The 17,757-nt window shown below is 45.1% G+C and overlaps 2 protein-coding genes across 3 annotated transcripts in view; both read right to left on the bottom strand.

Moving 5' to 3' along the window:
- Positions 1 to 17,757, bottom strand: part of LOC141047073 (uncharacterized) — a 503,490-nt gene that overhangs the window by 430,565 nt on the left and 55,168 nt on the right. The window lies entirely within an intron of this gene.
- LOC141047077 (oocyte zinc finger protein XlCOF7.1-like) overlaps positions 10,478 to 17,757 on the bottom strand; it is a 30,558-nt gene continuing 23,278 nt past the window's right edge. Inside the window, exon 6 of one of the 2 annotated variants that reach the window (XM_073542020.1) lies at positions 10,478 to 12,431. In XM_073542020.1, coding sequence (XP_073398121.1) covers positions 11,344 to 12,431 — 1,088 coding nt within the window. In that variant the 3' untranslated portion in view covers positions 10,478 to 11,343. The remainder of the gene's footprint in view (positions 12,432 to 17,757) is intronic. The other variant, XM_073542021.1, reaches the window with a different exon arrangement.

Raw genomic sequence — 17,757 nt, 5'->3', positions numbered from 1 at the left:
ATCAACCACCCCTCTGGCTGTCAGGACAGTGGGCCTGCTATAAGAATATACTGGTTCTACCAATGCCTGGTAATCCTTCCCCCTGAGGCCTATGGCTACCCGACACCAAATCAACATTTCACATCTGAGGGGTATTGCAATGGGGAAAGCATCACTCACTCTGACACTACCAATTTCTCCGCCAGAGAGTTCTACCTGTTGTCTTTGCATCAGGGCCTTGATCTCCTTCTGCAGGACTCGTTGTTCACTGGAACCAGCAGTCTCAGCCACCTGTTGCAACAAGACAATAACCTCGGAAAGACAATTTTCAATTACATTTGTACCAAGAGTCATCATGGGATTACATTCACGTCGATCAATATCCACAACTATCAGACCTTGAGATTTCAACGCCACCCTCCCCACTTTAACATTAATTTCTTGACATCTTTTCTGCGGCAAAGACTGACCATTACTGGCAACTACTGTTAGTTCATCAGTTGGGCCACGGGTGAGTTCAGAATCAGCCCAATACCGCTTGCAGAGGATATAGGGCATAGTGGTCACCTGGGAGCCAGTGTCCAGCAAAGCGTTCGTGGGGATGCCGTCAATCACCACAGGAAGGATCGGTCTCCCTCCCACATACTTGGCTCGCCAGTTCCTTGGGCCTTGTGGTCCTACTCCTGGGGGTTGGCCCTCTGCCCCAGGGGTTGATCGTTTAAAGGACAAAATCTTGCAAGATGATCTGCTTTGTAGCAGCGACGACAGATGGGACGTCCGTCCTGGTCGTAGCGGTCATTGTTCCTTCCTCGGAGTGGCGGGGTTCTCCTCCGGCGCCACGGGACATCCTCTGGACTGGAAGCAAGCTGGATCTTCTCTTTGGAGGACACCTGCAGGGACTGCACGGTTTTATTAAGTGCAGCCATAACTCTGGTCAACTCCTGAACCTGAAGACGCAGCTCCTCAGTAGAATCTTTATCCAGAGTCTGTGCATCAGCCTCCACAGGGATGGAAGGAAAAGATGTTGCTTCCTGATGGTAGGTGATCGCTGGGCGCCTAGGGGGCGCTGGACGGCTGTCGGTTGATTCCTGCAGGACCCGAATAGCCCTGTCCTTAAAATCAGCAAAGTCCAGATCTGGGTTTTGCAGGGTTATGATGCGCAACTGCCCTCTGTGGGTACTGGATAGGAGTCCTTCAATGAACTGCTCCTTTAACAGTTTATCTTCCTCCTTCACACTGTCAGGATCAACTTGCTTGACTGCTCGCAGCGCCTCCTGCAGGTTAAGAGCATAGTCCCTTATACTGTCCTGCGTTCTCTGCTTACATCCAAAGAATCGCATCTTGATTTCAGCTGCAGTTCGGGTGTCAAAGGTGTTTCTCAGCTTGGCTAGAATCTTTTTAACAGTGTCTTTGTCAGTGTCCTGCCAGGCTTTCACCTCTCTCTGTGCTGCACCCGTTAGCTGTCCAATAAGGATGTTCACTTTCTGGCTTTCAGACAGAGGGTATACTTTAAACAAACTGCACAGTTTCTCTTTAAATTCACTCAGGGTATGTGACTCACCCGAGTACTGCGGAAGCCAGGCCGCTCCCGGAAGGTAGGGCATAGACAGCGGCATTATGGGGACCGCTGCGGCGGGCACCACTCCTTGCGGCACTGAGGGGTTGGTGACGGCGTCCGCCGCTGCATTGCCGCTTGGCACAGACATTCTCTTCCCCCCCTAGTTAACGATAGCCAGGGCCGGGGGTTCTGTGAGCTTACCGGCGGCCACTTCACAGGCCCGATGCTCCAGGCTGTAGGCCTCAGCTCCTCACCTTCTCGCGCGCTGTCCTCTCTTCCCGCGTGGCACTTCACTTCTTCGCGCTCTGTGGCAGGTTCCGCCCTTGAAGGCCTGCCCCTCTTTCTTCCCGCGCGTGCTAAGCAGCGCAGCAATGGCGGCAATTGGCGCCAATTTCACACACAGTCTTTTACACAAACACAGTCTATGGGGGGTACCGGGCTCCGTAATCCTGTTCGTGATGCCAAGTTGGGTCGCCCTCCCACAGCTGGGGGGTACTCGGTACCGGGCCGGTGTCAGTGGGATGTGTCACAGTAGCCGTGACCCGGTCCGTGGCCCTGGGCGCCCAAGTAATAGGGGAGATTGAATGGTGAAGTGTAGTTAATGGAATAGTTTGTGACGCCACCTGTGGTGATCAGCAAGTGAGATGTTAAGCCAACGCTGCATGCAGATCCACTGGGACTGATAGTAGGGTGCAGCAAAGATGTAAAAGCTCCCCACAGGTGAAGCTGTAGTCCCAGGGCAGTGTAGATGTGGTTGGCACGGGGATGTAGCAGTGCCGGAAGGGTAGGAAGCAGACAAAGACACAGCGGGGTGCAATTTCTGTACCTTTACTTGATAAATGCAGTCCAGGGTCCTGATTACAGATGGTACCAGAGCAGGCTAGCCTGGAAGCAGCTCAGGATTATCTCTCATAAGATAGGCTGTGCAATCTCATTCCTAGCGCTTATCTGAATGAAGTACTCCTAGTACTGAGTTACACTGAAGTTCCTCTAAATTCTCTTCTATTAGCACTCCTCGTATGGCAGACAGCTGTAGCCGCTATTCCTCTCTTGGCTCACTCCGTGCTGTTGTGCCTCCGAGTCTTAGGTGGGGGTAGGGCATTTACAGCCTCCTACTCCTCTGGTGTCTGTTGCAGGACCATTAGTATCCATACAACTGTGGAGACCAGGCTCCAGTTCATGCACTCTCGCTGTGAGGGAGCTTTCCTTCCTCAGCTCAACCTCCAGCTTCTCTCCACACATCTGCACACGTGGACCTCCTCACACTAACTGACCACTCCTTCCTCTTGGCCCTCAGAGAGCACTCCTCCCCTCAATTCCAGTTCAGAATCCCCCCAGCAGGCCTGGAGTGGAACTGTGTTGAATGTATAGGTTAACTGCGAGAGAGACCCTTTACTGCTTCCAAGCCTGTCATTACCCTCCCTGGAGGAAGGCAAAGCCACTGTGGCGGCCATACTCCTGGGGGCGCCACAGTGGCACGGCTGAGACACTGGCAGGCAGGCACGGCAGAGACACAAGCAGGCAGGTACGGCTGAGACACTGGCAGGCAGGCACGGCTGAGACACTGGCAGGCAGGCAGGTACGGCTGAGACACTGGCAGGCAGGCACGGCTGAAACACTGGCAGGCGGGCATGTCTGAGACTCAAAGCAAGCAGGCACGGCTGAGACACAGGGCAGGCAGGCATGGCTGAGACACAGGGCAGGTAGGTACGGCTGAGACACAGGGCAGGCAGGCACAGCTGAGACACAGGCAGGCATGGCTTAGACACAGGGCCCGCAGGCACAACTGAGACACAGGGCAGGCAGGCATGGCTGAGACACAGGGCAGGCAGGCATGGCTGAGACACAGGGAAAGCAAGTATGGCTGAGACACAGGGCAAGCAGGCTTCAGCATTTGACGGGGATCTGAGCCTCGGCTCAGTTGCAGGCTCTACAGGAACCCAAAATCTCTCTCCCTGTCCGGGTTTCGGGTGGGAGAAAAGTTTGTGGTATTTAAGGAAGCCTGCAAGTTGTACTTCAGGCTCCGCAATCATTCATCAGGAAGTGAGGAACAACAGGTGGGAATTATAGTTTCCCTTCTTAAGGATGATCCCAATTCCTGGGCCTTCTCCCTGCCGATCGAGTCACCATTTTTGCAGTCGGTGGATGAGTTTTTTGAGGCATTGGCATTGGTGTATGGGGATCCTGATGGCGTCTCCCTGGCTAAGTTTTGTCTCCGTAAGATCAAACAAGGGGGCCGGCTGCCTGAGGAGTACTGGTCAGACTTCAGGATGTGGGCCACTGACACGCGGTGGAATGACCTTGCCCTTAGGAGCCATTTTTGTCAGGGGCTGTCTCCTAAGTTGCAGGATACTCTGGTGCAGAACGCTGCTCCCAAGTCACTGGAAGCTGCCGTGTCCCTTGCTATCTAGGTGGATAGATGCCTCAGGGAGAAGAATATACCAAATCTGCTCCCTGTAGTCCTTGCCAGGGAGGAAGAAACACTGGTGCTAAAGGACGAACCCAATGCAGGTGGGAGGAGTTGGATCTCAAACGGGGTTTCCTGCAGTTCACCAAGTAATGGGGGCATGCTTTTACTGTGGGCAGACTGGTCATTTCATCAGTGTCTGCCCAGCTCGTGCCAAAATACTGTTACCAACACAAAAGCCGCTTACCCTGGTCGTGTGAAGGGAAGCGACCAGGGAGTATATATTTCTTCCATCTTCTCGTCTCAGTGTACCAACCCTTTTGAAGTGGTGGTTGGCGGGGTAACAGATTATATCGGTGCTGGTGGACAGTGGAGCAGGTGTCAATCAGGTGGATGCTCACTTCATCCAGACCCATGGCCTGAGGTGTAGGACACTAGCAAAACCCCTAAGCATCCAGGCCATTGACTCTCTCCCACTCAGCCAGGGGAGGGTATTCCAAGTCGTAGATTATATACACCTGCGTATAGGGACTCAACATGAAGAGTCCTGTCATGCTACGTCTTAGGGGGAATGTTAACCTCCATCATTTTAGGCCACCCTTGATTGCAAAGACACAACCCGGTCATAGATTGGCAGTCCAGAAAAGTAGTCAGCTGGGATCAGTCGTGTGAGGGCTGCTGCCTGGGGGCTACTGTCTCTGCCGTCTTTCTACAACTGTCCCTTCTTCTCCGGTGGGGGCAACAGAGGTGCTGTCAGGGAGTAGGGGTAAGTCTCAACCCTCACAAGCTAACCCTGAGTGTCAGAGTCCTCTTAGGAGGAGGGGTCAGGGGAGGGTGGTGGTTCCCTGAGCATTGTGGGGGTGTGAGTGTGGTGACACAGGGGGATGCCTCTGTTGTTGGTTCCTCGAAGAGTTCATCATCTTGTGGCAAACGTGTGTGTGGCAATAAACCAATAAACGTTCAGGTCCGGACCTGTGTGTGAACGAGTATGTGTGGGTGTCCACCAAAAACATCAGGTGGAAGTGTGGTTTTGGGGCCTGGGGTTCTTGGGTGATCAGGCCGTATCGAGTGTTGGCGATTCTCGGCACGGGGAATTTCCAGCTGGAGTAACCCCCCATTAATGCTTGTACACAACTCATTCCACAGGTCGGCACTCTGGAGATTTTTGGCGCCTCCGGAGCCTACGTTATCGTCATCTCCATCGTGCTGCATTTGTTGTAAACCTGAGGGTCAGGTGACTGCAGAGGTGAATTCTGGTGAATCGAGGCATCCGCACCATATGTCGTTTTCTGGTGAGGGCCGATGTTGAGAGCCCAGAGTCCTCTCATTGAAAGGTGGGTACTGTCACAATCCATTTTTGGATTTGTGGCAGTTCTGGCTCCACCAAGTTAAAACTTTCTTTCTTGAAGGCCATCAGGGGTTAATGTCAGTTTTTCCCTGCTGGCAACCTGGTGTTACTGCAGTGCTACTGGATCAGCTGATGTGGGTGGTGACCACTCCTTACATCCTTTAAAAGGTCACCTGATGTATCTGCTGACTGTTGGTTATACAAGTCCTTTCTGGAGACCAGCTTAGCAGAAGCAGCTCTCTGGTGCCTGCCACGTTTGGTGTTAAGATTCCTGTTGCTGTTGATGTCTGTGGACTGGATCTTTGCGGCGGTGCATATAAGCTAAGGGTGGTGTCTTTTCTCCTAGTATCTTTTGGTGTTTGTCACTTTCCCCTGTGTGTACTATCTGCAGAGGCAAAGGCTAGTGCTCCTAGCCGGCCAGTGCATTAGCCAGTGCAAAGACGGGTGACACTAGGGATAAGGTTCCAGATGGTGGCAGGGGGAAGGACCTGCAAAGGGTGTTAGGGGAGTGCAGGGACAGGTGGTGACCATCCCTCATTCCCTATCGCTAGGGCCTTCCTTTAATTTTTTCCATCCCGTTGTGTGTGAGCTGCACCGTCCATTGACCGACCACCCATTGGGGTTGAGTCACACCGTGACACCCGTTCTATATATTTTTTTGTATCTGGATTTATTGTGAATTGCTATTTATCACTCGGAGGAGACCGCACACCTGAGATTGCTAATGACATAGGATGATATGGTATATAATTGTTATACTTTTTCCATATGGGTTTTCCACTTAAATTATATATATTTAAAGGATTTTACTAAACCAATCTATACTTTTGGGACAGATTTAAATATGAATATCAGCAAGCCAGTCAAGTAGAAATATAGACAGAAAATTAAATAAAACTAATCAACTTTATTCCAATAAATTTAAAAAGGAAGACTTATTCCTAATAAAAGTGCACGTGGGACAAAAGACGAACAAGAAACAAACACAAATCGCATAAATATACCCAACCTATGCAATAACAGAAAAGACACCAGATGACATAACCCTTTAGTGTGTAAACATATATACATTTCATAGACCATATAGAAACACAACAGATCCAACTGATCCAAAATGAGCAGCGCAACAGAAGCAAACTGGGGTTTAACACCTAATGAATGTATCTCATCTCCGGAGACTACACATATTAACCAACTCGTGTACCCATTTCTCCAAGTTTGCAAAAGCACATATCATGGGCGGCACACCAATGCAAACAGGGGTTTCCAGTTTCAATAGGTGTCTCTTAATAAACAGAGACTACCAGCAGTCAATATACTATATCCCCTTTTCAATGTTTGCATGTACAAAAGTCAGCATATATATAGGAAAGATCTCACCCATTCTCATGCTATAATAATAATAATAATAATAAATTTTATTTTTATAGCGCCGACATATTCCGCAGCACTTTACATTTCAGAGGGGATTTGTACAGACAATAGACATTACAGTATAACAATAAACACATACAGTAGATTATAACAAATATCAAGAGGAAAGAGGGCCCTGCTCGCAAGCTTACAGTCTATGAGGAAAGAGGTAGACACGAAAGGTGGGTGGTAACAGTTGCCCTGATTGTATGGACCAGCCATAATGTTAAGTGTGTGACAGTACAGACACAGAGGGATAATGGATGCATAAAGCATGTGGGAATTTGATGCGGGAAATCTGGTTATGGTAAAACTTTTGGCTGTGCCACACAGGGATAGATTAGGTTAATGTGTTGAGGTGATAGGCCAGTCTGAATAAATGTGTTTTCAGGGCACGCTTAAAATTGTGGGGATTGGGGACTAATCGTATTGACCTGGGAAGTGCATTCCAAAGAATTGGCGCGGCACGTGTAAAGTCTTGGAGACGGGAGTGGGAGGTTCTGACTATTGAGGATACTAACCTCAGGTCATCAGCAGAACGGAGGGCGCGGGTAGGGTGGTATACTGAAACAAGGGAGGAGATGTAGGGTGGTGCTGAGCCATGGAGGGCTTTGCGGGTGAGGGTAATAAGTTTATACTGAATTCTGGAGTGGATCGGTAGCCAGTGTAATGACTGGCACAAGGTAGAGGCATCGGTGTAACGATTGGTGAGGAATATGATCCTGGCTGCAGCATTCAAGACAGATTGGAGAGGGGAGAGTTTGGTAAGAGGGAGACCGATTAGAAGAGAGTTACAATAGTCGAGACGAGAATGAATAAGAGAAACAGTAAGAGTTTTTGCAGAGTCAAAAGTAAGAAAAGGTCGAATTCTAGCAATGTTTTTGAGGTGCAGATGACAAGAGCGAGCCAGTGATCGAATATGGGGGGCAAAGGAAAGCTCGGAATCAAGTATGACCCCAAGACAGCGGGCCTGTTGCTGGGGAGTAATAGTGGAGCCACACACAGAAATAGCAATGTCGGGTATAGGTACATTAGTAGAGGGAGGAAACACCAGGAGTTCAGTCTTTGACAGGTTCAGTTTCAGATATAGTGAGGACATGATATTAGACACAGCGTTTAGACAATCGCCGGTGTTTTCTAGAAAGGCTGGCGTGATGTCAGGAGAAGAAGCGTATAATTGGGTGTCATCAGCATAGAGATGGTACTGGAAACCAAATCTACTGATTGTTTGACCAATAGGGGCAGTGTACAAGGAGAAGAGGAGGGGGCCTAGAACCGATCCTTGGGGGACCCCAACAGTAAGGGGAAGGTGAGAGGAGGAGGAACCGGCAAAAGATACAGTAAAGGAGCGGTCGGAGAGATAGGAGGAGAACCAGGAGAGAATGGTGTCCTTGAGGCCAATGGAACGGAGCATAGTGAGGAGGAGCTGATGATCCACAGTGTCGAATGCTGCAGAGAGATCCAAGAGAATTAGCATGGAGTAATGACCATTTGATTTAGCTGTTAGCAGATCATTAGAGACTTTAGTGAGGGCAGTTTCAGTGGAGTGTAAAGAGCGGAAACCGGATTGGAGAGGGTCGAGAACAGAGTTTTCTGAGAGATAGCGGATAAGACGTGAGTGGACCAGGCGTTCCAGGAGTTTAGAGATGAAGGGAAGATTAGAGACAGGTCTATAGTTAGTGGCACAGTTTTGGTCGAGGGATAGTTTTTTAAGTAGTGGATGTATGATGGCATGCTTAAATGAGGAGGGAAAAATACCAGAAGAGAGAGAGAGGTTAAATATTTTAGTTAGGTGAGGGGTGACAGCAGGGGAAAGGGACTGGAGGAGATGTGACGGAAATGGGTCACTGGTGCAAGTAGTTGGGCGAGAAGATGCAAGGAGCCTGCTTACTTCTTCTTCTGTGACTGGTTCAAAATCAGAGCGTGAGCTAGATTCAGTGGGGGAGGGAGGACAGTGCATGGTATGAGGTGATTGGGAGATAATTTCCTGTCGAATCTGGTCAATTTTTTCTTTGAAATAATTGGCCAGATCGTCAGCTCGGAGCTCCGTGGTTGGGGCCTGTACTCTTGGATTGAGTGGAGAATGAAAAGTGTCAAAGAGACGTTTCGGGTTATTGGACAGTGAGGTGATGAGGGTGTTGAAATAGGTTTGTTTGGAGATGTGAAGGGCAGTGTTGTATGTTCTAAGCATAAACTTAAAATGGATGAAATCTTCGTGTAGATTGGATTTTCTCCACAGACGTTCGGCGCACCTGGAGCACCGCTGCAGGAAACGTGTTTGCACCGTGTGCCAGGGTTGTCGCCGTCTGCGTTGTGGTGTTCTATTTATAGGGGGTGCAAATTCATCCAGGGCACTTTGAAGTGTTTCATTGTAATGCTTCAATGCAGAATCAGGACATGAGAGGGAGGAGATAGGGGCCAATGAAGACTGCAAGTTCTTCATAAGTTTCTGGGTGTTAATGGCCTGTATGTTTCTATAAGTCTGGACAGTGGGGGTGACCTGAGCAGCCTGGCAGTTCTTTATAGAGAATGAAAGAAGATTGTGGTCAGAGAGCGGGAGAGGGGAGTTTGCAAAATCATCCACTGCACAAAGCCGAGAGAAGACCAAGTCAAGGGAGTTTCCGTCTTCATGCGTTGGAGAATTAGTAAGCTGCGAAAGGCCAAATGAGGAGGTCAGAGATAAAAGGTGAGCAGCAGATGGTGAGAGGGGAAGAGCAATGGGGATGTTGAAATCTCCCATGATGAGGGTAGGGATGTCACAGGAGAGAAAATGTGGAAGCCAAGTGGCAAAATGATCCAGGAACTGATGGGAGGGGCCGGGAGGACGATACACCACCGCCACTCGCATGGAGAAGGGGGTGTAGAGTCTGACGGCATGGACCTCAAAAGAAGGGAAGACAAGTGAGGGTACTTGAGGGATAACCTGAAAGGTACATTTTGGTGATAGGAGCAGACCAACGCCTCCACCAGCTCTACTGTCTGATCTTGGGGTATGAGAGAAGTGTAGCCCCCTGTATGAAAGAGCAGCAGCAGCGGTAGTGTCTGACTGCTGGATCCAGGTTTCAGTAAGAGCCAGGAGGTTAAGAGAATTAGAAAGGAAGAAGTCATGGATGAAGGAGAGTTTGTTACACACTGAGCGAGAATTCCAAAGTGCACAATTAAGAGAGACAGATGGCAGGCAGGGAATATTAATCAGATTAGAGGGGTTTCTAAGTGTAGCAGTCGGGGGGTTTGACGTTCTATAACATGGGGGACCAGGGTTGGGAGCAATGTCTCCTGCAACTAGGAGGAGGATAGAAAGAGTGAGCAGATGGTTAAGTGATTTGTGAGAGCGTCTCTGATGTCGAATGGTGGGACTGACTGGATCTGTGCAATTTAACAACGTGAAAAGAGCGTGAGTGCTATACATAGGAGAGGAAAGAAGCGAGGGGCCAATATGGATGGAGTGTAGAGAGTTAATGCCAGGGCGGTGGATGTGTGTGAATGCAGCGGCCAGGATTAAAATTACACAAATGCATATGGTATATATTTGTTGTACTCCTAATGTACAGGGAGTAGATGTATATAAATGTCTTACCTGTCTCCTGCCCTGTCTAACTGCCATGTTATAACTGCCAGTAGTACTTTGATACATGTACTTCGATTACATGTGCATAAATGCCACCCCTGCATAAATGCTCCCCCTAGCTAGGTCTGAATATCTAGGAGGTGAAGGCTAAGTTTTTTTTTTTTTTGTTGGCTCTCTCTCTTCTCGTTAATCAATCACACTAAATTGAGACACCAGGACCCAATAAAATGTTGTGGATCTCCTCATAGCACATTGCTCCCTTTTCTCCTGATGCGTTTCGCTCTGGTAAAGCTCATCAGGGAAGTCTCGAGGTATAAGTTTGTGCCTGCATGCTCAAATGCAATCCAATGGAGGGCATTTGAGCATGCTGACTTTTGTACATGCAAACATTCTATATTTCTACTTGACTGGCTTGCTGCTATTCAGATAATTTTTGTGGCTGGTACATTACTCGCTATTGTGTGTGACAGATTTAAATATGTTTTATATACTTGCCCTGTGATTTTTCTCTGCATAATCTTTTCTTTTTACATGTTTTCATACTGTATTTCATACTGAATTTTGATTATGGGAGTAATGTTTGTTACTCACATAACTCTTCACATATTGATAACTGTATGTCCTTGTCACGGACACCACTTATTACCATATGACACCACTTATTTACTCTCACAGTGCCCTGCAGCTACTCCTATTACCCTTTGTGTATGCCAACCATACCTGCTAATGGCTCAATTCTGACTAGGGCTGCCATGACAGCATTTCATTAGCTGTAAAGTTAGTTAGCAAAATTTTTCCAAGGTGGCAGCTCTGTCCGACAAGTCTCTTCAACATAATTAGTACTGATCATTCTCGTACAATGAGTGTTTTTATTTTAACATGGCCAAACATGACGAATGACAAGGGGTTGTCCTAGTAGTGGTCAACCCCTTTAAGAAGATACAATTTTCACTTAAAATATTTCCAACATTCTGAACATGAAAAGGCTTCTCCCCTGTGTGAGTTCCCTGGTGCTTAACAAAACTTGATTTATTGTTAAAACATTTCCCACATTCTAGACATGAAAAAGGCTACTCCCCTGTGTGAGTTCTTTGGTGATTAACCAAATCTGATTTCTGGTTAAAACATTTCCCACATTCTGAACAGGAAAAGGGCTTCTCCCCTGTGTGAATTCTTTGGTGATTAACCAAATCTGATTTCTGATTAAAACATTTCCCGCATTCTGAACAGGAAAACGGCTTCTCCCCTGTGTGAGTTCTCTGGTGTCTAACAAAATTTGATTGATTGTTAAAACATTTCCCACATTCTAGACAGGAAAAAGGCTTCTCCCCTGTGTGAGTTCTCTGGTGCCTAACAAAACTTGATTTCTGGTTAAAACTTTTCCCACATTCTAGACAGGAAAAAAGCTTCTCCCCTGTGTGAGTTCTCTGGTGCTTAACAAAACTTGATTTCTGGTTAAAACATTTCCCACATTCTGAACATGAAAAAGGCTTCTCCCCTGTGTGGGTTCTCTGGTGCGTAACCAAACCTGATTTATTGTTAAAACATTTCCCACATTCTGAACAGGAAAAAGGCTTTGTCCCTGTGTGATTTCTTTGGTGTATGACAAGACTCCATTTCCGGTTAAAACATTTCTCACATTCTGAACATGAAAAAGGCTTCTCCCCTGTGTGAGTACTTTGGTGCTTAACCAAACCTGATTTCTGGTTAAAACATTTCCCACATTCTGAACAGGAAAAAGGCTTCTCCCCTGTGTGAGTTCTTTGATGCTTAACCAAATCTGATTTCTGGTTAAAACATTTCCCACATTCTGAACAGGAAAATCTATTCTCTGCTATGTGAATTTTTTCATGTTTAAGAAAAGTCTTTTTGAGAAAACTATTTCCATATTCTGAAAATGAAAATGGCTTCATTCCTTTAGAAGCAAGTCGTTTTTTAATGCTTATATTGTTACTTTGATTTTCCTTGGTAGTTGGTAACGAACCAGAAGACACAACCTGTTTCAAAGGATCAGATGACAAATCTTTGCTGTGAAGGGTTGATGGAATATCTGAAGTAATGGCATTCACTTCAATTGTATCCTGTGTGATCTCAAGATATTCCGATTTAAAAATTGAAGATGTCAGCATTCCCTCTGTGTTCCTGGTACAGTCATCTGCTAAAAATAAAACCAATTATTAATTTTGAATAAAATATCCTTATATCTTATACTTTTGAACATGTCTACTTAAGCTGTAAGTAAAAATTACAAGCTTTTTAAAAATATTGAATTATTCACCAAGACAATTACAGTTCACAGTCTAATCATTCTGCTTCCCCAACATGGAACAAAAAGCCACCAAACAATGTTATATAGGCAAAAATTATACCAATAAAACTTCTACTCATCTCATGAAACACAAGACACCACCAAGGTTCATCATCTATCAGTGGAAAAACAAAGGTTTCCACATCAGTGGATCGAAAGCTCTTGAAAAGCGACATGGCCTCCATAAACCAATCAAGCAATATTCGCTCTGCCAAAGTCAAATTTCCACTTGCTTCTAAGCCTTGCAGTGTGTCCAAACCACATTTAGCATCCATATATTTGGCATTGCTATAGTGAGACGAACCCACTTACCGTAATTTACGGTTTGTGTCTCCTGGAGCACAATCTTGGCACTATGTGTTGGATAATAAAATGTCAAATTTGAAATGTTCCGTTGCAACATTCAGCAGGGGCTAATTTCCGTAAAGTGGATGTGGAGTCAAATTAGTCACTACTCCCATAAAATAATTTACTGAGGGTTATCATTTTCAAAATGGAGTCACTTTATGGGGACTTCTACTGCTTTAGTTTTCTATAATTTTGTTATATTAGGGCATCTGCAAATGGTGTGTCCCCTTTCCACTGGGATCTGCTCCTGCGATGTTTGATTCCATCACTAGGCAGCGCCTTATTTATTGTGCAGGCGCTGCTGGTAATAGAAGAGACATCGAAACCAGAAGCTCTGGGTGGCGCTGGCTCTGTCCAGCCACTAAGATTAGGGTGCATGAGATCAGTAGTACCATCCAGCCTGGCAGTATGGGGTTGTGTGCTGTCCAGCAATCTGGTAGCAATCTACTATGTGCTTAAGCCAATTGGAAAGCACCAAACCCTACTAAAGCTTGAAGCATATTGCTGGAAGCTGCCAGACACAGCCTTGTTATCCTGTAGTTCAGTCCTCTGTGCTCAGCTCCCCGTTAGTGTATTTGTTTCCTGTTGTGATCACAGCCCGCTTGCAGACTACGCTTGCGTCTTCTGATTTTGTACTTTCTCTGCCCTCCAGGTTCTGACCCAACTATCTGACTATTCTTCTTACTATCTGACAACACAGAATAGCAGGTAACACCATGGCCCAAGCCTAGGGGTCTCTGTGTAAGTCCAGATTCATGTAGAGTGGTTAAAGGATGATGAACAAGGCAATCCCTGGTTGTAGGGACTTGTAAGGACCATATGAGACATTCAGCAGCACAGAAGGGAGAGAAGGTAGATTCATCCAATGAGATATCAGGGATCTAGGAAGCCAACAGCATCATTACCCTCCGCTTTCTCTTACAGGCCCATCATAATACTTTTCTTCAAGTGATTTTCTAACTTGTCAGCACATTCTATGTGCGCTGTCATTTGGCTTTGTGGTTTACAGATCTGGGCAGGTAACGGTCAGCATCTCCTAAATTAGCATATGGCCATAAAATAACAAAGCTTTATTAGAGTCAATACAAAAAAGACATAGACAATCATTAAAAGGTGATAAATATCCAATAGGATACCAAAAAGTACATATGCAATGCAATTTATACAATATTGTGCCTAATGCTACAAAAGAGGGGCAGACTCATAAATTTCAAAAGTGTAATAAACTGAGTGTTCAAATGTAAAAATCACCAATATAGGTAAGACACTATGAGGTATATATACTAAGTGGGACACCGCTGATAGGTATGTACCATAACACTGCTACTTCTGCAAGATTCAAACATGTAAGTACAATAATTGGATTGCGTCTATAAGGGTATGTACCCATCAAAGGACACTCATGTCCAATAATATGATGAACCCAAGGCAATAGGTAGTAGGAAAAATATCTAGCCATTATAAGGTGAAAATTCAAGCAGAAGTACCAATGTGAAATACACAACGTTAGTACCATCATTTAAAACAAATTGTACCAAAGTATATAATAATGATTAGATAAACATGTCATGGGGTGGTCAGCACATTAAGTGTCAACACAAGTGCCTAAGTGCATGGTCCATGAGGCTCCTACAATGTGCTGCTCTCACTCCCCAAGTATGCAACAACAGCCCCGGGAAAAAAAAACAATAGACAAATATATGAAATGCGCGTCGGGGACCACGATACTACAAGGTCGTATGTTTCTCTATTGTTTTTCCCGGGGTTGTTGTTGCATACTTGGGGAGTGAGAGCAGCACACTGTAGGAGCCTATATTCGTGATTTTTACATTTGAACACTCAGTTTATTACACTTTTGAAATTTATGACTCTGCCCCTCTTTTGTAGCATTAGGCACAATATTGAATAAATTGCATTGCATATGTACTTTTTGGTATCCTATTGGATATTTATCTCCTTTTAATGATTGTCTATGTCTTTTTTGTATTGACTCTAATAAAGCTTTGTTATTTTATGGCCATATGCTTCCCTGATCTCTTTGGATGATATGTTCATTAGGAAGTGCCATTTATCTAGGCCCAATCTGTTGAATTAATCTCCTAATTTAGGTAGGTGAATCTTCTAGTATGTAAGTCATATAGAAAAAGACTTTAAATGCCCAAAGTCATTTAACAATCTTCACTACCAAGGGTGGTTTGCACGTTCATGACCGGGTCAATTTTTACAATTCTGGCCACTGTCCCTTTATGAGGCCATAACTCTGGAATGCTTCCATGGATCCTGGTGATTCTGACATTGTTTTCTCGTGACATAGTGTACTTCATGTTAGTGGTAAAATTTCATTCATATAACTTGCGTTTATTTGTGAAAAAAAACTGAAATTTGGCGAAAATTTTGAAAATTTCGCAATTTTCCAACTTTGAATTTTTATACCCTTAAATCACAGAGATATGGCACACAAAAAACTTAATAAGTAACATTTCCCACATGCTTACTTTACATCAGCACAATTTTGGAGCCAAAATTTTTTTTTGTTAGGAAGTTATAAGGGTTAAAAGTTAACCAGCGATTTCTCATTTTTGCAACACCATTTTATTTTTACGGACCACATCACATTTGAAGCCACTTTGAGGGGTCTATATGATAGAAAATACCCAAAAGTGACACCATTCTAAAAACTGCACCCCTTAAGGTGCTCAAAACCACATTCAAGAAGTTTATTAACCCTTCAGGTGCTTCACAGGAATTTTTTGAATATTTAAAAAAAAATGAACATTTAACTTTTTTCCCCAAAAAAAATACTTCAGGTCCAATTTTTTTTATTTTACCAAGGGTAACAGGCGAAATTGTATATACAATTAACTTGCGCTAATTTATTGTACCCAGGTTACATATAGGAATGTATAGTAATAACGAATTTGGAAATGACCAGATAGAAGGATGGATTACCTTACAAAGTGCTTGATTAGCAAAAGGGAAGTAGTTCTGGAGAGGAGAGTCTTCAGAAGCGGAAAAAATAAAAAGTCCCGTCCAAAGGTGAACAATGGCTCAGCCATAAAAGTTGTCTCTGGTGTTAAGGGTTACAGTCTCCAAGCATACTGCTGTCCCGGCCGGTGACTAGCGTGCAGCTGGAGATGTAAAGCGGCAAACTGCAGGGGTAACAGGCGCCGCATACAAGAGCAAGCCTGCAAGGTCCAAAAACGCTGAAGGACCTTGCTTGACGTCACAGTCACGTGGTATAACACGTGACAGGCAGAAAGCGCTAAGGAGCGCTGAGGGGGCTAACAGCAATTGAAAATCCTACGCGTTACGGAATTCTCAGATTCCTTCTTCAGGGATGGCCCCAGAGAGTAAAAATAACCCTTATATAGCCTACAGAGACATAGCGTTTTATCACACATTAAAAACAAACAGCTCGATCTCGCTGTTTAAACCATTTGGAATCAGAGTATTTAATTCAAATATCCATTTACTTTCTATCCTGGACATTTGGTGAATAAAATTTCCTTTCCTCCAACTTTTTTTAGCTATTTGGATCCCGGTCACTTTAGTGTTTCTTATAGAACCCCCATGGTGTATGAGGTAGTGGTTAGAAAGGGGATGGCCTGTAAACTTCTTGCAGATGTTACGTAGATGTTCCCCAATCCTAACATTCAATGGACGTATTGTTCGTCCTATATACAATTTACCACAGGGACACGTGATACAATATATCACCCCCTTCGTGTCACATGTGTTAAAATCATGGATTGGAATTTCTGTTGATTTATTCATAAATGAGAATTGTTTCTTACTGCCTAATTTTCTACAAGGTGCACATTTTCTGCAGGGAAAAAACCCTTTAACTGCTGTTGTGAATGGGAATTATATCCTGACATAGATCTCGAGATAGAGGGGGCTACTAGATTGCCCAGATTGTTTGCCCTTCTGAAGACAAACCTCGGGCGTGCTGGCAAAACCGTACCAATAACCTTATCATTTTTCAATATTTTCCAGTGTCTATTCACAATTTTTTTGAGAATTTGGCTATTGGAATTATACTGGGTAATAATGGGAATCTCCTCCATAATAGAATTTTCCTTGTTTTTTATTTTATGTCTGAGAAGTTGTTCCCTTGGTATGCTCCCAATACATTCCCTGGTTGCTCGCAGGGATTGTCCTGAGTACGCTGATACCCCATATGTGAGAGAAAACTACTGTATGGGCACACGTCGGGGCTCGGAAGGGAAGTAGTGACGTTTTGGAATGCAGACTTTGATGGAATGGTCTGCGGGTGTCATGTGCGTTTGGAGAGCCTCTGATGTGCCTAAACTATTCAAACTTGGACCTTCCTGGCTATTGTATGTCAAATAAAAGCCTTTTTTCACTTGGACATTCTGCTGTTGTGTGCATGTTATCCTGTGTCTCTTTTCCCTTTTTTTTTTTCTCATCTAAACTATTCAAACTCCCCACAATGACCCCATTTTGGAAACTAGACCTCCCACGGAACTTATCTAGATGTGTGGTGAGCACTTTGAACCCCCAAGTGCTTCACAGAAGTTTAGAACGCCCGGGCGTGAAAATAAAAAAAATCATATTTTTTTCCACAAAAATGATATTTTTGCCCCAATTTTTTTATTTTCCTAAAGGTAACAGGAGAAATTGGACCCCAAAAGTTGTTTTGCAATTTGTCCTGAGTAGGCAGATACCCCATATGTGGGGGTAAAACACTGTTTGGGCACATGGCAGAGCTTGGAAGGGAAGGACCACCATTTGACTTTTTCAATGCAGAATTGGCTGGAATTGAGATCAGATGCCATGTTGCGTTTGGAGAGCACCTGATGAGCAC

This window comes from Dendrobates tinctorius, unplaced genomic scaffold (assembly GCF_039654945.1).
Source record: "Dendrobates tinctorius isolate UK_male_01 unplaced genomic scaffold, ASM3965494v1 ptg000126l, whole genome shotgun sequence".
Taxonomy (NCBI): Eukaryota; Metazoa; Chordata; class Amphibia; order Anura; family Dendrobatidae; genus Dendrobates; species Dendrobates tinctorius.
This window is presented reverse-complemented; position numbering and strand designations above follow the sequence as displayed.